The sequence below is a fragment of the Apaloderma vittatum genome, unplaced genomic scaffold, assembly GCF_000703405.1.
Source record: "Apaloderma vittatum isolate BGI_N311 unplaced genomic scaffold, ASM70340v1 scaffold4659, whole genome shotgun sequence".
Lineage (NCBI taxonomy): Eukaryota > Metazoa > Chordata > Aves > Trogoniformes > Trogonidae > Apaloderma > Apaloderma vittatum.
The window spans coordinates 8,191-26,011 of NW_009736790.1; the positions used below are offsets into that span (position 1 = coordinate 8,191).

Consider the following 17,821-nt stretch of genomic DNA (forward strand, 5'->3'; position numbering starts at 1 on the left):
ATTTACGTTACTGTACATATACAGGGTGTTTTACATAATCTGTTGACTAAAAATTGTCAAAGTCAACGCTGGGCATATGAAGAGGAGCCCATAGGAACAGCATCTCTTTCTTGTAATCATAGTGATAACCTGGGACTAATGAGACTTCGAAGTGGGCTTGTTTGTTTTGTTTGGGTTTTTTTTTTAATAAAGCACTTGATTTCCTTCTGCTGCATGAACTTTTGCCCTGTTTTATTGTTCCAGGAGGAATGCAGTGCCCAAATAGCAGTGCGCTACAGGAGACGCGCAGCTGTAACGAGCACTCTTGCACTGTGTATCATTGGCAGACCGGCCCGTGGGGACAGTGCATAGAGGATACGTCTGTCTCTGCTTTCAACTCCTCTGCCAACTGGAACGGGGAGGCCACCTGTTCCGTGGGGATGCAGACAAGAAAGGTTATCTGTGTGAGAGTCAACGTGGGACAAGTGGGCCCGAAAAAGTAAAGATCTTAAAACTATCTTTATGCTGGAGTTATCCTTGGATTTTGCTTTGTTATGTTCAGAGTCATAGAATGTTGTCTATTGGAAGGGCCCTCTGGAGCTCACCCAGTGCCACCCCCTGCCAGAGCAGGGTCACCCAGGGCAGCCACACAGGAATGTATCCAGATGGGTTTTGAAAGTCTCCAGAGCAGGAGACTCCACACCCTCCCTGGGCAGCCTGGGCCAGGGCTCCGGCACCCGCACGGCCAAGAACTTTCTCCTCAGGTTGAGGTGGAACTTCCCATGTTCTAACTTAAACCCATTATTGCTTGTCCTAATGCTGGGCACCACTGAGAAGAGATTGTCCCCTTCCTCCTGACCCCATCCCTCAGGTATTTCTATACAATAATAAATCCCCTCTCAGCCGTCTCCTTTCAAGGCTGAACAGCCCCAGGTCTCTCAGTCTCTCTTCCCAGCAGAGATGTTCAGTCCCTTGATCACCCTCGTAGCTCTCCCTTGGACTCTCTCCAGTAGGTCCCTGCATCTCTTGAATTGGGGAGCCCAAAACTGGACACAGGATTCCAGTATTCACCAATGACTACATGCAAGGGCATGTATTGTGTTCTCCTGAGGAAACAATTCTTGTTTTAAAAATACAAAACTGAAGCTACAGGAGGACTATATAACATCTTTCTCACTATTGATTTTTACGGCTGATATTCAGTGGTGATTCTGCTGACAGCTGACTGACTACTGAATCTGCTGGTCACCTTGCCATCAGCAGGCTGAGTCTAGATGAAAGTCTTGAGGCACGTGTGTGACGTGCAGTGCAGCACCATTTCCAGGATCCTTCTGGTACCCCCATGCAAGTGATGCATTATATGGATTAGTGCAGTACCATGCAGAAATAGTGTTTTGGTTATAAGTACAGTAGAGTCTATGTAAGTGCATCTTCTCAGAAGCTGGCCAAGGATGTGAAGCATAATGCAACTCTGACAGGTCATTAGTTTGAACATTAGTTAGTTTGACAACTTTTGTGACTTTTTTTTTTCCCCTCTATATAAATTTTTCTTTAAGAGATCCCTTTTGCCAAATAATTTAATTTTAGGGTTCAATATATGGCCAGGGTTAAATAAAGATTAGCTGCTAGTAAAATGCATGTGATAATATCTTTGTACTCTTTGGCAGTCTGTAAATATATCCCACTCAGGACAGATTCAAAGCTTGAAGAGATGATAGCAGAGGTCATTTAGGAAGTTCATGAGGCAGCTATTCTCACACTTAGTACGTGCATGGTGCCTGCCATTTGTTACTTTATTCAGCAATAGACTTATTCCATTAATGGATTTTAAATGGAAATATGGGAAATAATACCAGCACATTCAGTAATCTAAACTGTTGTATATCTGCATTAAGTTTCTATTCTATTCAGTCATGATACCATTATATCTTTTATTTGGTACTCATTTTTCCACTTAAAAAACCCTCTGATGATTTATCTTCCGTTTTAAATCTACTGTTAATGTCTCTGCCTTTGATTTGACCTTAAATTTTTGGGAGGAGAGCTCTTTTATGGTATCATAAATGAATCTGTGACATGAGAAAAAAAGGCTTGGTTGATCCTTCAAATTGTCACATTAAAATCACTGAATCATTTTTAAAGACTCAGACATTTAACATGAAAATGTAAATAGGAACCTTGTTTTTAAATCTCCTTAATAAAAAGGATTACTGTGGTACGATACGATCAATATTATTGGTCTTATCTACCTCACAAGTTACAGACTTCAGCTTGTATCTTTTCAGTTTAATTTGACCTTGAGTAAGGACTGCAAAAAAATCAATACTTTGCTTTAAGCCACATACACTAAACACAAACAATACAAAAGACAGAAATGGTGTTCTAATTGAACTAATTGCTTCACTCGAGGATCTGAAGAGGAATTGTAATATTCAGTGCTCCTGAAAGATGTTCTCAGTGAAACAGTGGATGTATATAATTCAGACCTTTTTATATGCTTCTTTCTGCTCTTCTGTGAAGGAAAAAGCCATTAGTAAGCCAGTATTCAGTAATGTTCAGGAGCTTTTTTAATTTTAACCTTAGAGAAAATTTCTAAGAATTTAGTCAATGTATGTGATTGGTGGCAGAAGTTTTTTTAAAGTATACCTGATCATATGTATTATATACACGCATATATAATCTGATTTTGTGAATCACATAGAAACAAGGCACGATTTGACTTAAAAATGTATAAGGCTTATGGAGAAGTGATGGAGATTTATGTTGTTATAGCTGTAAAGTTTCATTGGTGTTTTAGGGGAGAAAAGAGAAAGAATGGAGTTGTCATTATAGGAGACCACCAAGCTGATGCTGGTTCACAGTAACAGATCATACTCTGAAAAGTTTATGTGAATTGAGAGGAAAATGCAGAGACAACTGATGTAAATAATAACTAGCAAATGTTGTTGCTGAAGAATATGTCCCTGTAATGCTACAGCTCAACTTTTCTTCTCCTTTCCCCCTACTTCTCCTCCCACACTGTGCAGGCACAGTTCTCCACTAACTCTGGAGACCACATTTTCTTCGTAGTTCTTTGTTAGACTTGCCTGTGTTCCCTCCAGATGCCCTGTGCCAGCCAAGCTTTGCCAGCTGAGCCCATCCAAATGCAAAACCCTTGTCTCATCTCTCTGGTCCCAGATGCCCGGCAGTCACAAGAGGAAAAGCTAATAATAGTAATGTTTTTCTGTAATGAGCCAAAATGTAGAAGTGATGTTTTCCGTACCTTTTTAAATATTTCTCTAGCACTCCATAGTCTCTACGCTTTTAGAGCAATAGTTATTTTTGCATTATTTTAAATACATGCAGTGTTCTGCGTGAGTTATTGCTTCATTCTGAGAACGAGTATTGCAGCACAGAGAGTTGTTTGTCCTTGATGAAAACTAGGAGCACAGAATGGGAAAAATGACCTGGGTTAATGAGTCCCATATGTGGCAGTCCAATAATCTCTTTTATATGCTGATCAAGCTTCTTCCTAAAACAAGGAGGGTTTTCTGTCTCTTCTGACAGTCTTTCACAGTCTCATTGATCTGGCAGTTTCTAATCTTTTTCTGGTTTCTGTCATTGTCATGGCCAGCTTGTATTTATTTGTTTCTGGGTTAGCAATGTTGCTTAATTTAAATATGCCTCCTTCCAGTGTTTGTGCTTCTGGTAAATTTATGAATAGCTAAAAAAGTGTTTTGCTAAGGTAAAACTAGGAATATAGATGAGTTTCCATCATAATCATCTGGAAGCTTGAAAGTAACACTCAAAAGGCAGAGTCTGCAATGGTGAGTGAGGAATGATGCTCTTTTTAAGTTAAATCCCCAGATGCGAAATGCACAGGTTTTGGCTTGCTCTCACCAGATATATAAATGCTAATAGTTTTTATTTCTGTGCTCCATCCTGGTGAATTCCGAGCAACTAGCACTCCCCTCATGTGCCTGCAGGCATTCAGTACCTCTCCTGATTCGCCACTTCACCACGGAATGATTATTTATTTGATAATGTTTCCTTTTTTTCTTTTTTTAGATGCCCTGAGAGCCTCCGACCAGAAACCGTGAGACCTTGTCTCCTTCCCTGCAGGAAGGACTGTATTGTGACTCCATTCAGTGACTGGACATTATGTCCTTCTTCATGTCAAGAAGGTAATTTTATCCATTGTTAGTAGACATTGTTTTATCCATTATTTTATCCATTGCTAGTATACCGATTTTAAGTCGGAAAGGAGATAGACAAGTAGTCACTCTTGGCAGAATGCTTATACACATCTCTGAGTTATCTCTATATATTTTCTGTAGACATCTGTTCGGATTTTTTACCCATTTTACCTGCTTTTATGTTGCAAATTCCCATCTGCGTCTTCCGCTGATAAAGAGAAAATTAGGCACGGAGTAGACACATATCTCTTAGTGTAACACCAAAACAGATATGTTGTACAGTTGTAGCCTTTGGACTGTCAGGTTGTAAAATGGTCATCAGAAAAACCTGACACTCTATACCAGATAATTTTCTGATAGATAGATAGATAGATAAATAGATGTGTATATGTATATGTACATGTACATGTATGTAATTTTGGCTAGTTTCTTCTCCTCCAAGGAAAACTGAAGGAAAGTTAATAAATACCCGCAGACTTGATGTCAGCCATCTGAGTTAAATACACATTCCGATACCATTTTGATACACTTGGCAAAGCTCTTAAAAACATTGCAGGTCTCCCCTGAATTTTTATTACATTGAAATCCTACATGAAGTTAAGGTGATGACCAGCTGAGTATTGCCCACGTTTTTATGCCTTGTCTCTTTTTTTTAAGCTTAACAGGAGGTGTTTTTTCTAATATGTGCTGTTACAGACAGACGGTAATAACCCATGTTGCACAGAGTGCTAATCCCCATGTGTAGCTGAGATTACTCACAGGTACATATTATCAGAATGTAAGAAATTGTTACATCAAATATGCACACTGCAAATGTCACGGCCAATTCTTTACGCCTTATAAAGGACACAAGCATAAGGCATTTTTTTGCAGTAATTCCTAATAGTGCTTAGCGTATTCTAACAAATAAAAAAAAGAGTTAGGAAGATTAAATGTGTAAACTTTGAAAGAGAGGAGAGAATTAAGATCGCTGAATACAAATCTATGAAATACTTATCCTTTATTAAACACTGTGTTATTTACCAGCAGTGTTAATTGTTCTTTCTGAAATATTTTTCTTGGAGAAGATCCTTTCTGCCATCCTTTTCTGTTCTCATTTCCACGGGCTCTAAGAAATAAGCAAATCTGCACGACTCTTTACTACAAGCCAGCATGCTGGCTTCTATAAAACAATGTATTTGTGAACCAGTACAGGCATTCTGTATGTTCAGGGAGTCAAACTCTTTTTATGCTACACAGACAGTTTTTATTTCGTGGGGTTTGTGTCAGCAAGCTGGTCAGCAGCTTTGCTGAGCTGCACGTCTGTCTTGCTCCTTGTGCCAGCTCCTGGCATCTCCTGGAGCTGATTGACTGGGGAGTGGAGGGTTTCCTCTGTGTTGAAAAGCAGCCAGGTGGTGAAGAGCCACCGCCGGGATTCTCCTACCGCTTGCTCCTAATTACTTGCTTGGCTGAGGTCCAGCGCGCTTCTGCGTTCAGACAAGCTTCATCTGCTGTAATAACCCACCCAAAGCTGATATCAACCCAGTCAGCCAAATGTCTGTGCTATGGCTCTCTGAGGGGGGAAAGGAAAAAGATAAAAAAAAAAAAAAAAAAAAAGATTCCCAAGATTTTTACCTAAAAATATTGGTGTATTGGGTATTGCTGTGGAACGAATATAGATTTGTGGTCTTTCTCTTAATTTTCTGTCTGAAAAATTGGTATCTGAAGATAACTGAAATCAAAATTCCTGCAGGAACTGTTTACTGTTTATCATTAATAATGAATGAGCGTGATAATTAAAAAACTCTAAGCTGTAAATTAATTCCAGAGTGGAATTTCTGCTTTTACATGCAAGTGATTAGAGCAAACTTACACTTTGAAGCAGTAAAGTGTAGCAGCAAATTAAGCTGGTTTGATTTTTGTTCACTTGAACTGTGTATTCATTTCAGCTGTATATTCATTTGTTCAGTATTGCTACTATTGCTTTCTCTTTAGTTCTGCTTGCTGGCCTTTAGCTGAGATTAAAGTGTTTAATTTCTGCTTGTGGAAAAAAAAATAGCGCGTCAATATTATAGCAATCAGCTCAAATACCACGTATGTCGAATCTTCTTTCTCCCCTAATTACTGCCATCTCTGTGCAGCAGCGGGAGAAACAAGCTCTTGTGCTCTTTGCAGGGGGTGTCGCAGTGAGGAAGCAGTCCCGTCACCGAGTCATCATCCAGCTCCCCGCCAACGGTGGCCGAGAGTGCCCGGACTCCTTGTTTGAGGAAAAGGACTGTGAAACTTCTCCTGTCTGCTATAACTACAGGTAGTGTTAATCAACAGCTAACAATTAATTTCCAGGATAAATCTTCTCTAGCAACTGTATTGACATACTATACAATTTTTAAAAAAAATAAATAAACAAATCTTTCTTTCTAAATTGTACAAAGCACTGAAAGTCAGCCTAATCTGAGAGCTGAGCTCTGCTGCCACCCTGGGCTATGCACAGCCTCTTCTGTCTTTCATAGAATCCTAGACTGGCCTAGGCTGGAAGGGACCTTAGAGATCATCTAGTCCAACCTCCCTGTCACGGGCAGGGACGCCTCTCAACTAGATCAGGCTACTCAAGGCTCTGTCCAACCTGGCCTTGAACACCTCCAGGGAGGGGGCAGCCACAACATCTCTGGGCAATTTATTCCAAAGTCTTGCTGCCCTCGTACTGAAGAATTTCTTCCTAAGGTCCAATCTAAATCTATTCTCCTTCAACTTAAACCCATTTCCCCTTGTCCTATCAGTGGACACTCTTGTAAAAAGTCCCTCCCCAGCCTTCCTGTAGGTTCCCTTCAGGTATCGGAAGGCAGCTATTAGGTCCCCCCAAAGTCTTCTCTTTTCCAGACTGAACAATCCCAGCTCCCGCAGCCTGTCCTCATAGCAGAGCTGCTCCAGCCCCTGGATCATCCTTGTGGCCTCCTCTGAACACCCTCCAAGAGATCCATGTCCCTCTTATGGTGGGGACACCAGAACTGGACGCAGTATTCGAGGTGGGGTCTCACAAGAGCAGAGTAAAGAATCACCTCTCTTGACCTGCTGACCACGCTTCTCTTGATACATCCCAGGACGCGGTTGACCTTCAGGGCTGCAGGAGTGCACTGTCAGCCCTGAGACAGTCTGCAGTTGATTATGTCCCCTAATACACAAAATTTCTATGTGATGACCTAATCAGAGAATGCTGAGGAGTGTTCCAACAGGTGGAGATCTCCACTGTAGCTGATTAAGAAAATTTTTGGGACAGTTTTGTAGTAAGTTTAGAAAAATCCAGTGCAGTTGGTTGGATTTACTTGAGAATTTTTTTTTAAAAAAAAAGAAGGATTTTTTTGGTGAATAATAAATGTCCAGCATATTTATTGGAAGCCAATGTTCTGATTCCCCACGTGCTAAATGCCGTGAAACTACTCTCTGTTGCAGACGTACAAGTAGAATTTAAGCTTATTTTAGTGAAGGCAAATTAAGATTAAAGAAATGTGTTGCTTTCATCATCTGCTAAGAATTATCATTGCCAATTCATTAGGAGATCACACGGTATGTAATGGAAAGATATGGAAGTATGTAAAAGAGCATTGCAAAGCCACAGAATCAGTACTCCAAACATCAGAGAAATATAGCTCAAGAACTTCTTCTAGTCAATGCCAGAGTCAATCTTTTAAAATGCTGCTGCTCCGCATCTCTTCAGTATCCAATTTTACCTGAGATAGTGCATGAAGATGTGCTAAAGCAGAAGAAAGTGTTGCCAGGGAGTAGTAGTTGAGGTCACTTAAATTTCATGACACAATCTAACACTAAACAAGTTTTCTGTTTCTTTCCTTTAGCATTTTTCTGACCTATACACACGCTGTGACAGATGGACTCACACACTCAGCTTGGCTCATGCCTTTAGTGCAGATACTGGCCCGGAGAGGCAGGTTGCAATGAAACTCGAGGTGCAAAACTGTTGAGATAATTTTAAACATGAGAGCAGCTGATGGTTTGAGCTGTGGATGTAGCATTCTCTCCCTCCCACTGAGTAATTCAGACAACTGTGGATTATTTCAGAGATGTGACGATAACCAGACTTTCCAGAAATTGTTATTTTTAAGGCCTAGGGTATTCTGCAACACTAGCAATGTGTTCGGTTTGGGGCATCACAGTATAAGAAAGACATCAAGGTGCTGGAGAGAATCCAGAGAAGGGCAACAAAGCTGGAAAAGGGACTCAAAAACAAGTCTTATGAGGAATTGTTTACTCCTGAAGAACAGGAGGCTTAGGGGAGACCTTATCACTCTCTACAGCTGCCTGAAAGAAGGTTGTAGAGAGGTGGGTGTTGGTCTCTTCTCACAAGTTAGGATCGATAGGACAAGAGGGGATGGCCTCGAGTTACACCAGGGGAGACTTACGCTAGACATTAGGAGAAAATTCTACACTGGAAGCGTCATCAAAGGCTGGAACAGACTGCCCAGGAAAGTGGTTGAATCGCCATCCCTGGATGCCTTTAAATGCCATCTAGATGTGGTGCTCAGGGACAGGGTTTAGAAGTGGGCCTGGTAGACTTAGGTAACAGTTGGGCTTGATCTTAAATGCTTTTCTAACCAAAACGATTCTATGATCTATGGTCCTAAGGGAACTTTGTGAAAGTTTCATAGCCATTTATATTAACGGTAGGATAAGTTATGCCTGGGCCCGCATTCACCTGTTGGGTCTCTTGGTTGGCTCCACGTTGTAAGGTGCTGCCATCTCAAGATCCCACATGCTCTGGGGTTGCCCAGATTGTCATTTAAACCTATTGTCCCAGTACTTCCCTGCATCTGGGATTCCTTTTTGCTTCTGATTTCTCCTTTGGGGATAGTATTTGGAAGATGAAGCTTGGCAAAGGAATGTGATTGCTTTGAAAACCTTACCCTTGCCATGATATCATTTGAGATTTGAGACAACAAAACAAAAATTCTAAGACCTTAGCTCCAAGACTTATTTGTGCTTCAAGCAAGGCAGAAATGCTCCATTTGTTGCTATATTACAAGGCATGCCCAAGGGAGGAGAGTGGAAGAGGAAAGAATTAAAAGGGAAAGAAATGCACGCACACCTCTATGTGACAAAAGAGACTCCTAATACTGCATGAATCAGAAAACAGCCCTGGAGTCTTACCTCTGGAATGTATTTGGGAAACTTCAGCACATTCTTCCAGCCCATGCCATTCTATGATTCTATGATCTATGATCTTTGCTTCACTGAGATAGGTAGAAAAAAGAAAGGAAGAAAGGGAAAGTGAGAAAGAGGGGAGATTTAATAGGGCATACTAGTATTTAAAATTCAGCATTACTTAACAAGCCCGTGTTTCTTTTATGAGATGTTAGTGCCACTTCGCTAAATCCACTTTTCAAATTTTAGCATGTTATTTTGTTTGCTGATAAAATACTTTGAGCATGCCCAGATATAAATCCGTAGCAAAGGACTTCTGTTAAATGGGTATTCAAGTCATATAATTCCATTATTTGGTACAGTGTTCTTTTTTGAAATTTCTTCCTCGCATCTTGCATGTTAGTGCTTTGTATTAATGTATAATCCTTATCTTGTGGTTTGTATTCACTGTGCATTTGTTAGGTAGTGTTAATGTACCCTTGTGCTGTGAAATCTTTGAAAGGTTTGATTTCTTTTGCCTCCTTTGCCTCCTCTTTCCTTTCCTGTGTCCTTAATGGCCTCATCCTAAAAGGAGCAAAAAAGTTACCAGGAAAGAAGAAAAAGTTGACAATACTGTTAGTCTTTGGTTTGAGTTGTCTGTGCCCAGTTAGTATTACTAAGCGGTAGCTTACAGTGGTTTCTAAAACTCTCTTAGCACTTCTGCTGCCCCAGTTTTGATGGATTGTTTGGAGTTCATTGCTTCCCCTTAATTTCAGGTGGAAGACTCACAAGTGGCGCAGGTGCCAGCTAGTGCCGTGGTATGTGCGCCAAGACAGTCCAGGAGCACATGAGACTTGTGGACCTGGACTACAAGCAAGAGGTCAGATCCTTTGTTCTGTCATTTATTGCTCAAAAATCTATAGCTCTGCTGGTATGGGAAATGCTGAAAATTGTAGTCACTGTAACCTAACATTAGTTTTATCTATCTTTATTTGTATCAGTGAGGGAAAACACTGAATAGTAGTATGGTAGAATGCATCCTAACTGGTATTTGACAAATGTTTTATTCATAAAATATGAGTGTTAATTTATTCTCAAGTATAGATACCACATTAGTCACTAATCGTATGGTATGTTTGTTCAGTTTCTTTCACCATCTTTGCCTGAAGCAAGTTTGCAGAGATTTTTGTGGAAAATATATCTTCAAGAAGAAGAAAAGAAGAAAGGGATGGGCAACTTCACATGCTTCTTTTTCTGGAAAAGGTTGTGTAAATTAACCTGTCAAAATGTGGCAAGGACGTGGAGACATGTTTATGAGTATATCCATTAAACCAAATATGACTTTTGGTCTCTGTAGGTGTTTGTATGAAAACAGGACTGGAGAACCCTACAATATTTTTGAGCTGGAAGGATGCTCTGGAGATCTCTTGGTCCAACCCTCCGTGCAGAGCAAGGCCAGCAACAAAGTTAGATCCCACCCAGACTAGAGCAAGTTTCTCAGGACCGTGTCTCTACATGTTTGGAGGATCTCCCAGAATGGAGATCCTACAGCCTCTCTCAGCACTTGCTGCAGCACTTGTCCTGTCTAGCACTGTTGGTTTTTTTGCTTTTTCCTAATATCTAAGCTGAAATTTCCCTTGCTGTGTCTGTGACCCTTTATCCTTTTGCTATATATACTCTGAGAAGAGTTTGGCCCTCTCTTCTCTGTACCCTCGAATCAGGTAGTTGTAGAGAGTAATAAGAGCATGATTGATGCCGGACTTGGTGTTTACACTGTTAAAGTTCAAGGCCAGCCCATTCCTGCAGGCTGTCAAGGTCCTCTGAGTGGCAGCCCTACCCCCAGGTGTTGACTGCTCCTCTCAAACTGATGTTGTCTCCAAACTTGCTGAGGATGATTTCTGTACAGGTTGTTGAAGATGCTAAATGGAACCAGCCCTGCAATAACCACTGAGGTGCAGTACTCTTAACCAGCTGCCTGCTAGACTTCAAAACCACTGACGCTTCAAGCCCAATGACCCACATGTTTTTCCACCATTTTCATTTAATAGGAAATAATTTTTTCCATCCAAAATCCAGCTTTACTGTTACCTGTCTTCACAGAGAATTTTATGATGCATAGGTGCATTTACAACATTGACTATGAAAATAATTGCATTTCCTACTTACTGTGCTACAATGACTGGATTGCTGTGAACTACTCGTCAACCTTGGATTCCAGGAGGTGTTTTTTTTCTTTGCTTTTCTGAGTGCAAACTCCTACCTGTTAAAAAAATATTGCCTCAGCAGATTGTGGAATTCCTGAGCAAGGACACTGCTCACTGCAGAAGTGAAATGCTCAGGTCATTAACTTCCTTGCAGTATTAGAGAAGTTATGATAGACTTAAAGTCATAGAGTAAATCTTAAGCTCGTAGCCCCTACCACTGACTCAGAAAGCGTTACAGGAGAACAATTTAGGGCTTACAACAAAATGATACCTGCAGGTATTGCCTGCTAATACAAAAGACTTCTAACCGTGCTAGTTCTTTTGAAGGACCTTAACTAATGCAATCTATTTGTAGCAGCTCTGGAGGGTACATTCAGATTACACACTGAGAAAATAAGATTTCTGTCTTTGACAGTAGGAGTTCAGATAGTACAAAATGTTGTCTTTTGTACTTGTGCGCTACCTAAATCTCTTAACTTTGCCTCAAAGTCAGCCAATAAAGATAGCTAACTGTAGGGCATGCAAATTGATTTTTATTATTCTTCTGTGTCATGATAATTTTGTGGGTTTGGTGGTGGTGTTTTTTTTAACTCCAGTCGTGCAGTGCACACACGTATGGATCTATGCACAGTTTTGGAATTACTGGGCATAGCATTTTCAAATCTGGTAAACCAGACTGGCATGACTTCTCCCTGGTTACAGAGTTTGATCTTGGAAAGGACGATGTATTCAATCAGTAGTCTTGTTCCTGCAAGCAGATATAATAGAAGTAGCTCTAGTGTAATGTGGTCAAGTGGTAGGATGAGCAATTGTTAATTAAGAACCCCAGGGACAACGAAACCTGAAGAAAGAAAATGCTTTTTGGTAGAATTCTGTAAATTTTTTTCTGAGATTAGCTGTTAGGAAAGGAAGATTTTTGTTTGCTCCTGCTTTTTACGAAGTCTATCCAATGTATCAGTTTTACTGTAGAGTTTTCAGAGGAAGTTAAATTTAAGTTGGATAACGAAAGATTATTTCTGCCTTAGTCCAATACCTCACAATGTGTTAAATATATCTTTTAGTTTTGTGTGTCAGTAATATAAACTGATATTCTGTTGAGCTAATGTTAAATATATCTTTTAGTTTTGTGCTCAGTAATATAAACTGATATTCTGTTGAGCTAAATAAATTAGTACAGCTTTTATTTAGATTGAGAAAAGTAAAATATTTTCTGTTTTCTTGAACAACTTTGCAATAAATACAACATGGAGGTAAAAGCTGGATTTTTGCACAAAGGTAACTTTCGCTTTGGAAAACATACTTCTGCAATTTTAGACTATCAGTTGAAGTTTTATTTACTTTGCACCTCAGAAAATTGCATTCTGAATATGGATAGTGTGTTTTATTTGTGATATATAGGTTATGTCCTACACAGGGTATTATCATATCCTCTTCCCTTGGTTACTTTTCAAATTCTGCCATGAAAACAGCCATGTGTGAATTTTCAGAGCTGCATGGTCTCCTGCACAAGAGTTGATTTCATGCAAGGTGCTCGCTGAAGGGAGGCTGACCTGAAAGCAAGGATCTTCCTGACTGAGCTCTGCCCTGAACAATACTAGAAAGATTTCACCAGTTTGTGAAGGAAGACTGTGGGAGAGTTTTATCCCCTCTCCCTGATAATTCCTGGTTCCCTCCTGCATACTTGGTTTCTCATAAGTAAAGTTTCTACAGGCAGTCAAAAACTGGGCATGATAATATGTTATTTAAAATTCTGTATTATAAATAATTTATTTAAATATTATTTTGTGGCATAGATGCATTAAAGACTGAGCTACTACTGTGGAAGTCCTTTTAACCACTCCAAACCCAGGAATGCTAACCACTGAAATATGAAATCCATTTGGTATAACATTCTGATACTGCATTTATAAAGTGGTACCAGAATACAGATATTTTGAACAGTACGTTAAATGTTGGTGATTTCTGTACAAATGCTTACCATACTGTGAGTTTTAGATATAACAGCATTTTTTATTTTCAACTGGAAGAGTTCTCTCTCAAATTTCTGATGCTCGTGAATGCAGAAACCACACAATCATTCATTTGTGGTAATTTACTTTTGATGACGAAGAGAAAGAATAATCTCATAGAAGCTATCTCAGCCTCTTGGTTTCCTGTGGATTGTTGATACTCAGTAATGTCATTCCTGTATGTGGGAACAGTTCTGGGTTCCTCTTTTTCAGTGCAAGGGGATGTTGCCAGTTATTAATTTGTCCTGTTTCTGATCTGGTTGCCTACACAAAAACACTCAATCACGTAACACATCAGCAAGTGTGTTAAATAAGAAAGAATAGGAATGTACATCAGGCAGAAGGCACATCTGACTATGCATTCATTAGCAGTTTGCCTTGAACAAAATAGTTGTTACTGTTCATATTTTAGTTAGAAAGGTGTTTAAATCTGAAGGAAAAACTAAGTTAGAAATCATTAAAAATGACTGCTTAGGCATCTGATCTTAAGAGTCTATGAGTAACTAGAGTATTTGCATATCTTGCTTTATATCACAGCTTTACTGTTTGCATTTCAATTCTTCAGCTTTTTTGCCTCATTCGTCTTCCTTGGCAGAATTGATACTTGGGTGAATCATAAAGTTTAGAACTGTGATTCATTGTTTAAGACAGCTCTGTTTCTGTCTGTCCTGTATAATGAAGGTTTTGTTACAAATCACGTCAGTTTAAATGAACATGTCACAAAATTTGAACTTGTGTCAGTGCAAGGAAAAGAGAATAAAATATTTCGATGGTTTGGGGGTTTTGTTTTAAGAAAAAAAATCTTTACAGTTTTTTAAAGAAAAGTGTTTGTTAATTATTCATGCAAATGATGGGCAGGTGTTTACGTCTAAACCTAGACATAGTAACATAGCATTTAATACCTGAGCAGCAAGTGTATTGTTGTAGTCATGAACCTTATTTGAACAAGTCATGACAATCATGTTGAATTTCGGTGTTGAATTTCTATGATAAATGAAATTTTGCAGTCGTATCACTGGAGAAATGCCTTTTAACAGTGGATAAGGAGGGCAAGAGTGTATTAGAGAATTACAGTAACTTAAGACTTCTAGCTGTCTTTTATTTAAAACCTTCAAGAGGATATTATGGGTTCATCAATGAGGAGGTTGTAACTTCCTTTTGATCCTACCCAACAAGAACAGGAAGTATAGACAAAAGCTATATTCTACTGCAACAGCATTTATGTTGTGTTTATTTTCATGAGCTGGTTCTCAATGAACAGAAGTAAATTGCCCAGATGTCTTGATGAGTCAACCTGAAACCCACAAAGGAGAGGCACAGAACGTTGGCAAATACAAAACATCCTCCTAAAGGACAAAAACTAAAACAAGAGAGTAAATGCTTGATAAAGCTGATAAATGCTTGATAAAACTCACTGTGAGAGGGACCTGCTCCAGCTAGGGTGTGCTAAGAAATACTACTTTGTATTTTGAAGGCTGAGATTTATTAACTCATAACTCCAAAGTAGGGATCTTCTACTTAATGTTTGATTAATCTATTAAGTTTGAAACTAAACAATGTAAGCACGTATTATGCTCTTGTCCTAAAAAATCTGTGTCAGTCAGCCTCAGCTCCAGTGGCAGTTCAAATTGCTTTTGGATTTTATAGGAAAGCCTAGGAATCTTAATAAAAATGCTTCTTTTGCCAGTAGCTTCTGCAGATTTAAGTAGGACTTGTTGGACTGCATTCCCATGCTAGTGAAGAGGACATGTAGCAGATGAGAAGTGTGAGTGCCCACCTGCAGTAGCCTAATCCCATCACGTGTGTGGGTGTATGCACATAGAATCATAGAATCATAGAGTGGCCTAGGCTGGAAGGGACCTTAGAGATCATCTAGTCCAACCTCCCTGTCATGGGCAGGGACGCCTCTCAACTAGATCAGGCTACTCAAGGCTCCGTCCAACTTGGCCTTGAACACCTCCAGGGAGGGGGCAGCCACATCTCTGGTAAGGGCTATCCCAGTGACCGAAAAGAGATTTGCCAAAGGATGCACAGCCTGCAGTCCTTGCCACCATACATCTTTTTCAGAGTTTTGGAGGAGGAATGGGATGAAAATTGTGAAATCTTGTCAGTGTGTTCTGTAATAGCAAGAGGAAGGTTATTTGTAAAACTTAAGCAGAAACTAAGTGACCTGGACAGGGAGGTTGGATTAAATGATCTCTAAGGTCCCTTCCAACCTAGGCCATTCTATGATTCTATGAGTCATTTGCAGGGTGTATGTAGAGATACTTGAAAAACAGTGGAGCAGGGGGATCAGAGGAAGCTTCTGAGGATGGCCACGAGTGCCAGAGGAGGCTTCTCTGAGCCACAGGGAAGCTTGGAGGCAGAACTCAGGGTCAAAAGCCCTTTCTTTTCACTGTGGCCAAGCAGCGACAGCAGCTTCCCTCTCTGGGAATTGCTTACAGGAGCAGAGGGGGGCATTTGCTCTTGTGGGAGGTCTTGAAAGCACAAGAAAGGAGACAAAGTAATGAAAGAACTCTGCTCCTTCACGGAGATATAAAAGTACTATTTTAACGCAGTCAAAACTTAACAGGTGAGTGTCCTACTGCCTGGTTCATATTTTAGTCACTGCAAGGGACAATGGGCAGCTTCAGGTTTTGTACTGAAGTAAGAATTTGGACAAGAGTGCTCAAGAGAAGAATTTACGTAAGAAATTGATAATTTTATTGGCAAAACAAGAGCCAGAATCTTGAGACAAGTTGATTCAGCAGAAGCACATTGTTATTCTCTTTGGCATGTAGGGAACGCTCAGGCTTGTATTTTCATGGTATTATTAGCAGGTGCTTCTGCTTAAAGTACGTTGTGATAGAAACATTTTTTGTGCAGTTTCTAGTCTGCTGTGTCCCACAGAAAAAGAAATAATCATAGATTAATTCATCATCAGGGCGGCATTGATAATAGGAATAAGAAAAGTTAGCATGCTGAAGTAATTCTTCCCTTTCTAGAAATGAAACTGAATATTTTTTTGGTGTAAAAAAGTAATTAACACTTGAAAAAAAGCAGTATCACAATTGTGTTGCAAAACAAAGGGCATAGAATGTGTTCATTTATAAAATATATTACTAGGTCTAGGAGTCACTGAATCCCAGATCTCAGTGAAATCTCAGTGAAGTACTAATGATGGTAATACTGGCAAGGTTTTTGTATAAGCCCACACATAACAAGACTTGTTAAAATACTGTCTTAGTGTTTTGTTATGCCAACAACAAATTTATTAGCCTGTAGTCCCCTGTGGCTTGATGGAAACAATGCAATCAGATGAAGTTTTAATTACATCAAAGTCCCTTGTCTAGAAAATGCAGACTCTCATTTATGTCACACCTTTCTTCTGGGAGACAATAATTGTTAAATATCAAAACAATTTTGTAAGTGAATAGTTTCCTCATTAAATTTGTTATTTCTTTTAGCTGTACTCCTGCTTTATGTTTTCACTTAGCAATTACTTCGTCTTAATTCAGTAGTAGGAGAACCACGCTCTTTCCATTTACTGCTAGTGTGGTTGTAATAAATATAATGTGGTTGTATAGGCAAAATAATTTGTCTGCAACTGCATGGTTTTATAGTAGTTGAAGACACTTCTCTGTGAGTCAGTCATCAATTTCAGTGGCTTTTTCAGAATATAATTAAAGAAACATGGGTTTGATCAGAAAGGCAGAGGATGAGTTTGCTCAGATCAGGCTGTGAGTGGAAAAAGTAACTCCACATTTCAGATGTCAAGTAAGACATTTAACTGACCAAAATAATGTAGTAATGAAATGTATACAGTTGTTAAAATCCTTGCTTTAAGTAATGGAAAAATAGTCTTCAACAGTCACAAGGAGTATAAGCCTCTCAAATTTGATACTTGAATCTGTAGAATAACAATAGGAAAATGGGATGTAGAGCAGATCGTTCGAGTATTGGCAACTAGAATTAACAGGAATAGTTACAGACAGACACTGTGAAAATTCAGATTCAGGAACTGATTTAGTATGCCAAGTTGTCCTCTAATTTATGTTATTCAAATGAAACATTTAGGTCTCAAGAATGAATGAGTTTTCCTGCCTTGATTGCTACAGTACAACTGACAGTTAGTCTGGGAAAAAAAACAAAGTGTTAATCCTCTGGGGAGCTTCTCACCTGAGTCTGCTTGATGTAGATTAGATGCAGTAATACAAGCCTGGAAAAATTTTTGACGAAGCAGCTCTCTGCCCATAGTGTAATGCTTAATAACCAAGAAAGATGAGGGAATGAATATTGGCTTTAGAAGAACTCAGTTTAGCTAGAAAGAAAGATTGTTCTTCTATGGACAATGTTTATGGCTTAT

General features: G+C 39.5%; 1 protein-coding gene across 1 annotated transcript in view; it reads left to right on the forward strand.

Moving 5' to 3' along the window:
- Positions 1-243: 243 nt before the first annotated feature.
- The window catches only part of LOC104279719 (thrombospondin type-1 domain-containing protein 7A-like), a gene marked incomplete at both ends in the record, with an annotated part of 36,547 nt that continues 18,969 nt past the window's right edge, over positions 244-17,821 (forward strand). Inside the window, 4 exons of the mRNA XM_009877095.1 lie at positions 244-478; positions 4,027-4,142; positions 6,309-6,441; positions 10,040-10,143. Coding sequence (XP_009875397.1) covers positions 244-478; positions 4,027-4,142; positions 6,309-6,441; positions 10,040-10,143 — 588 coding nt within the window. The remainder of the gene's footprint in view (positions 479-4,026; positions 4,143-6,308; positions 6,442-10,039; positions 10,144-17,821) is intronic.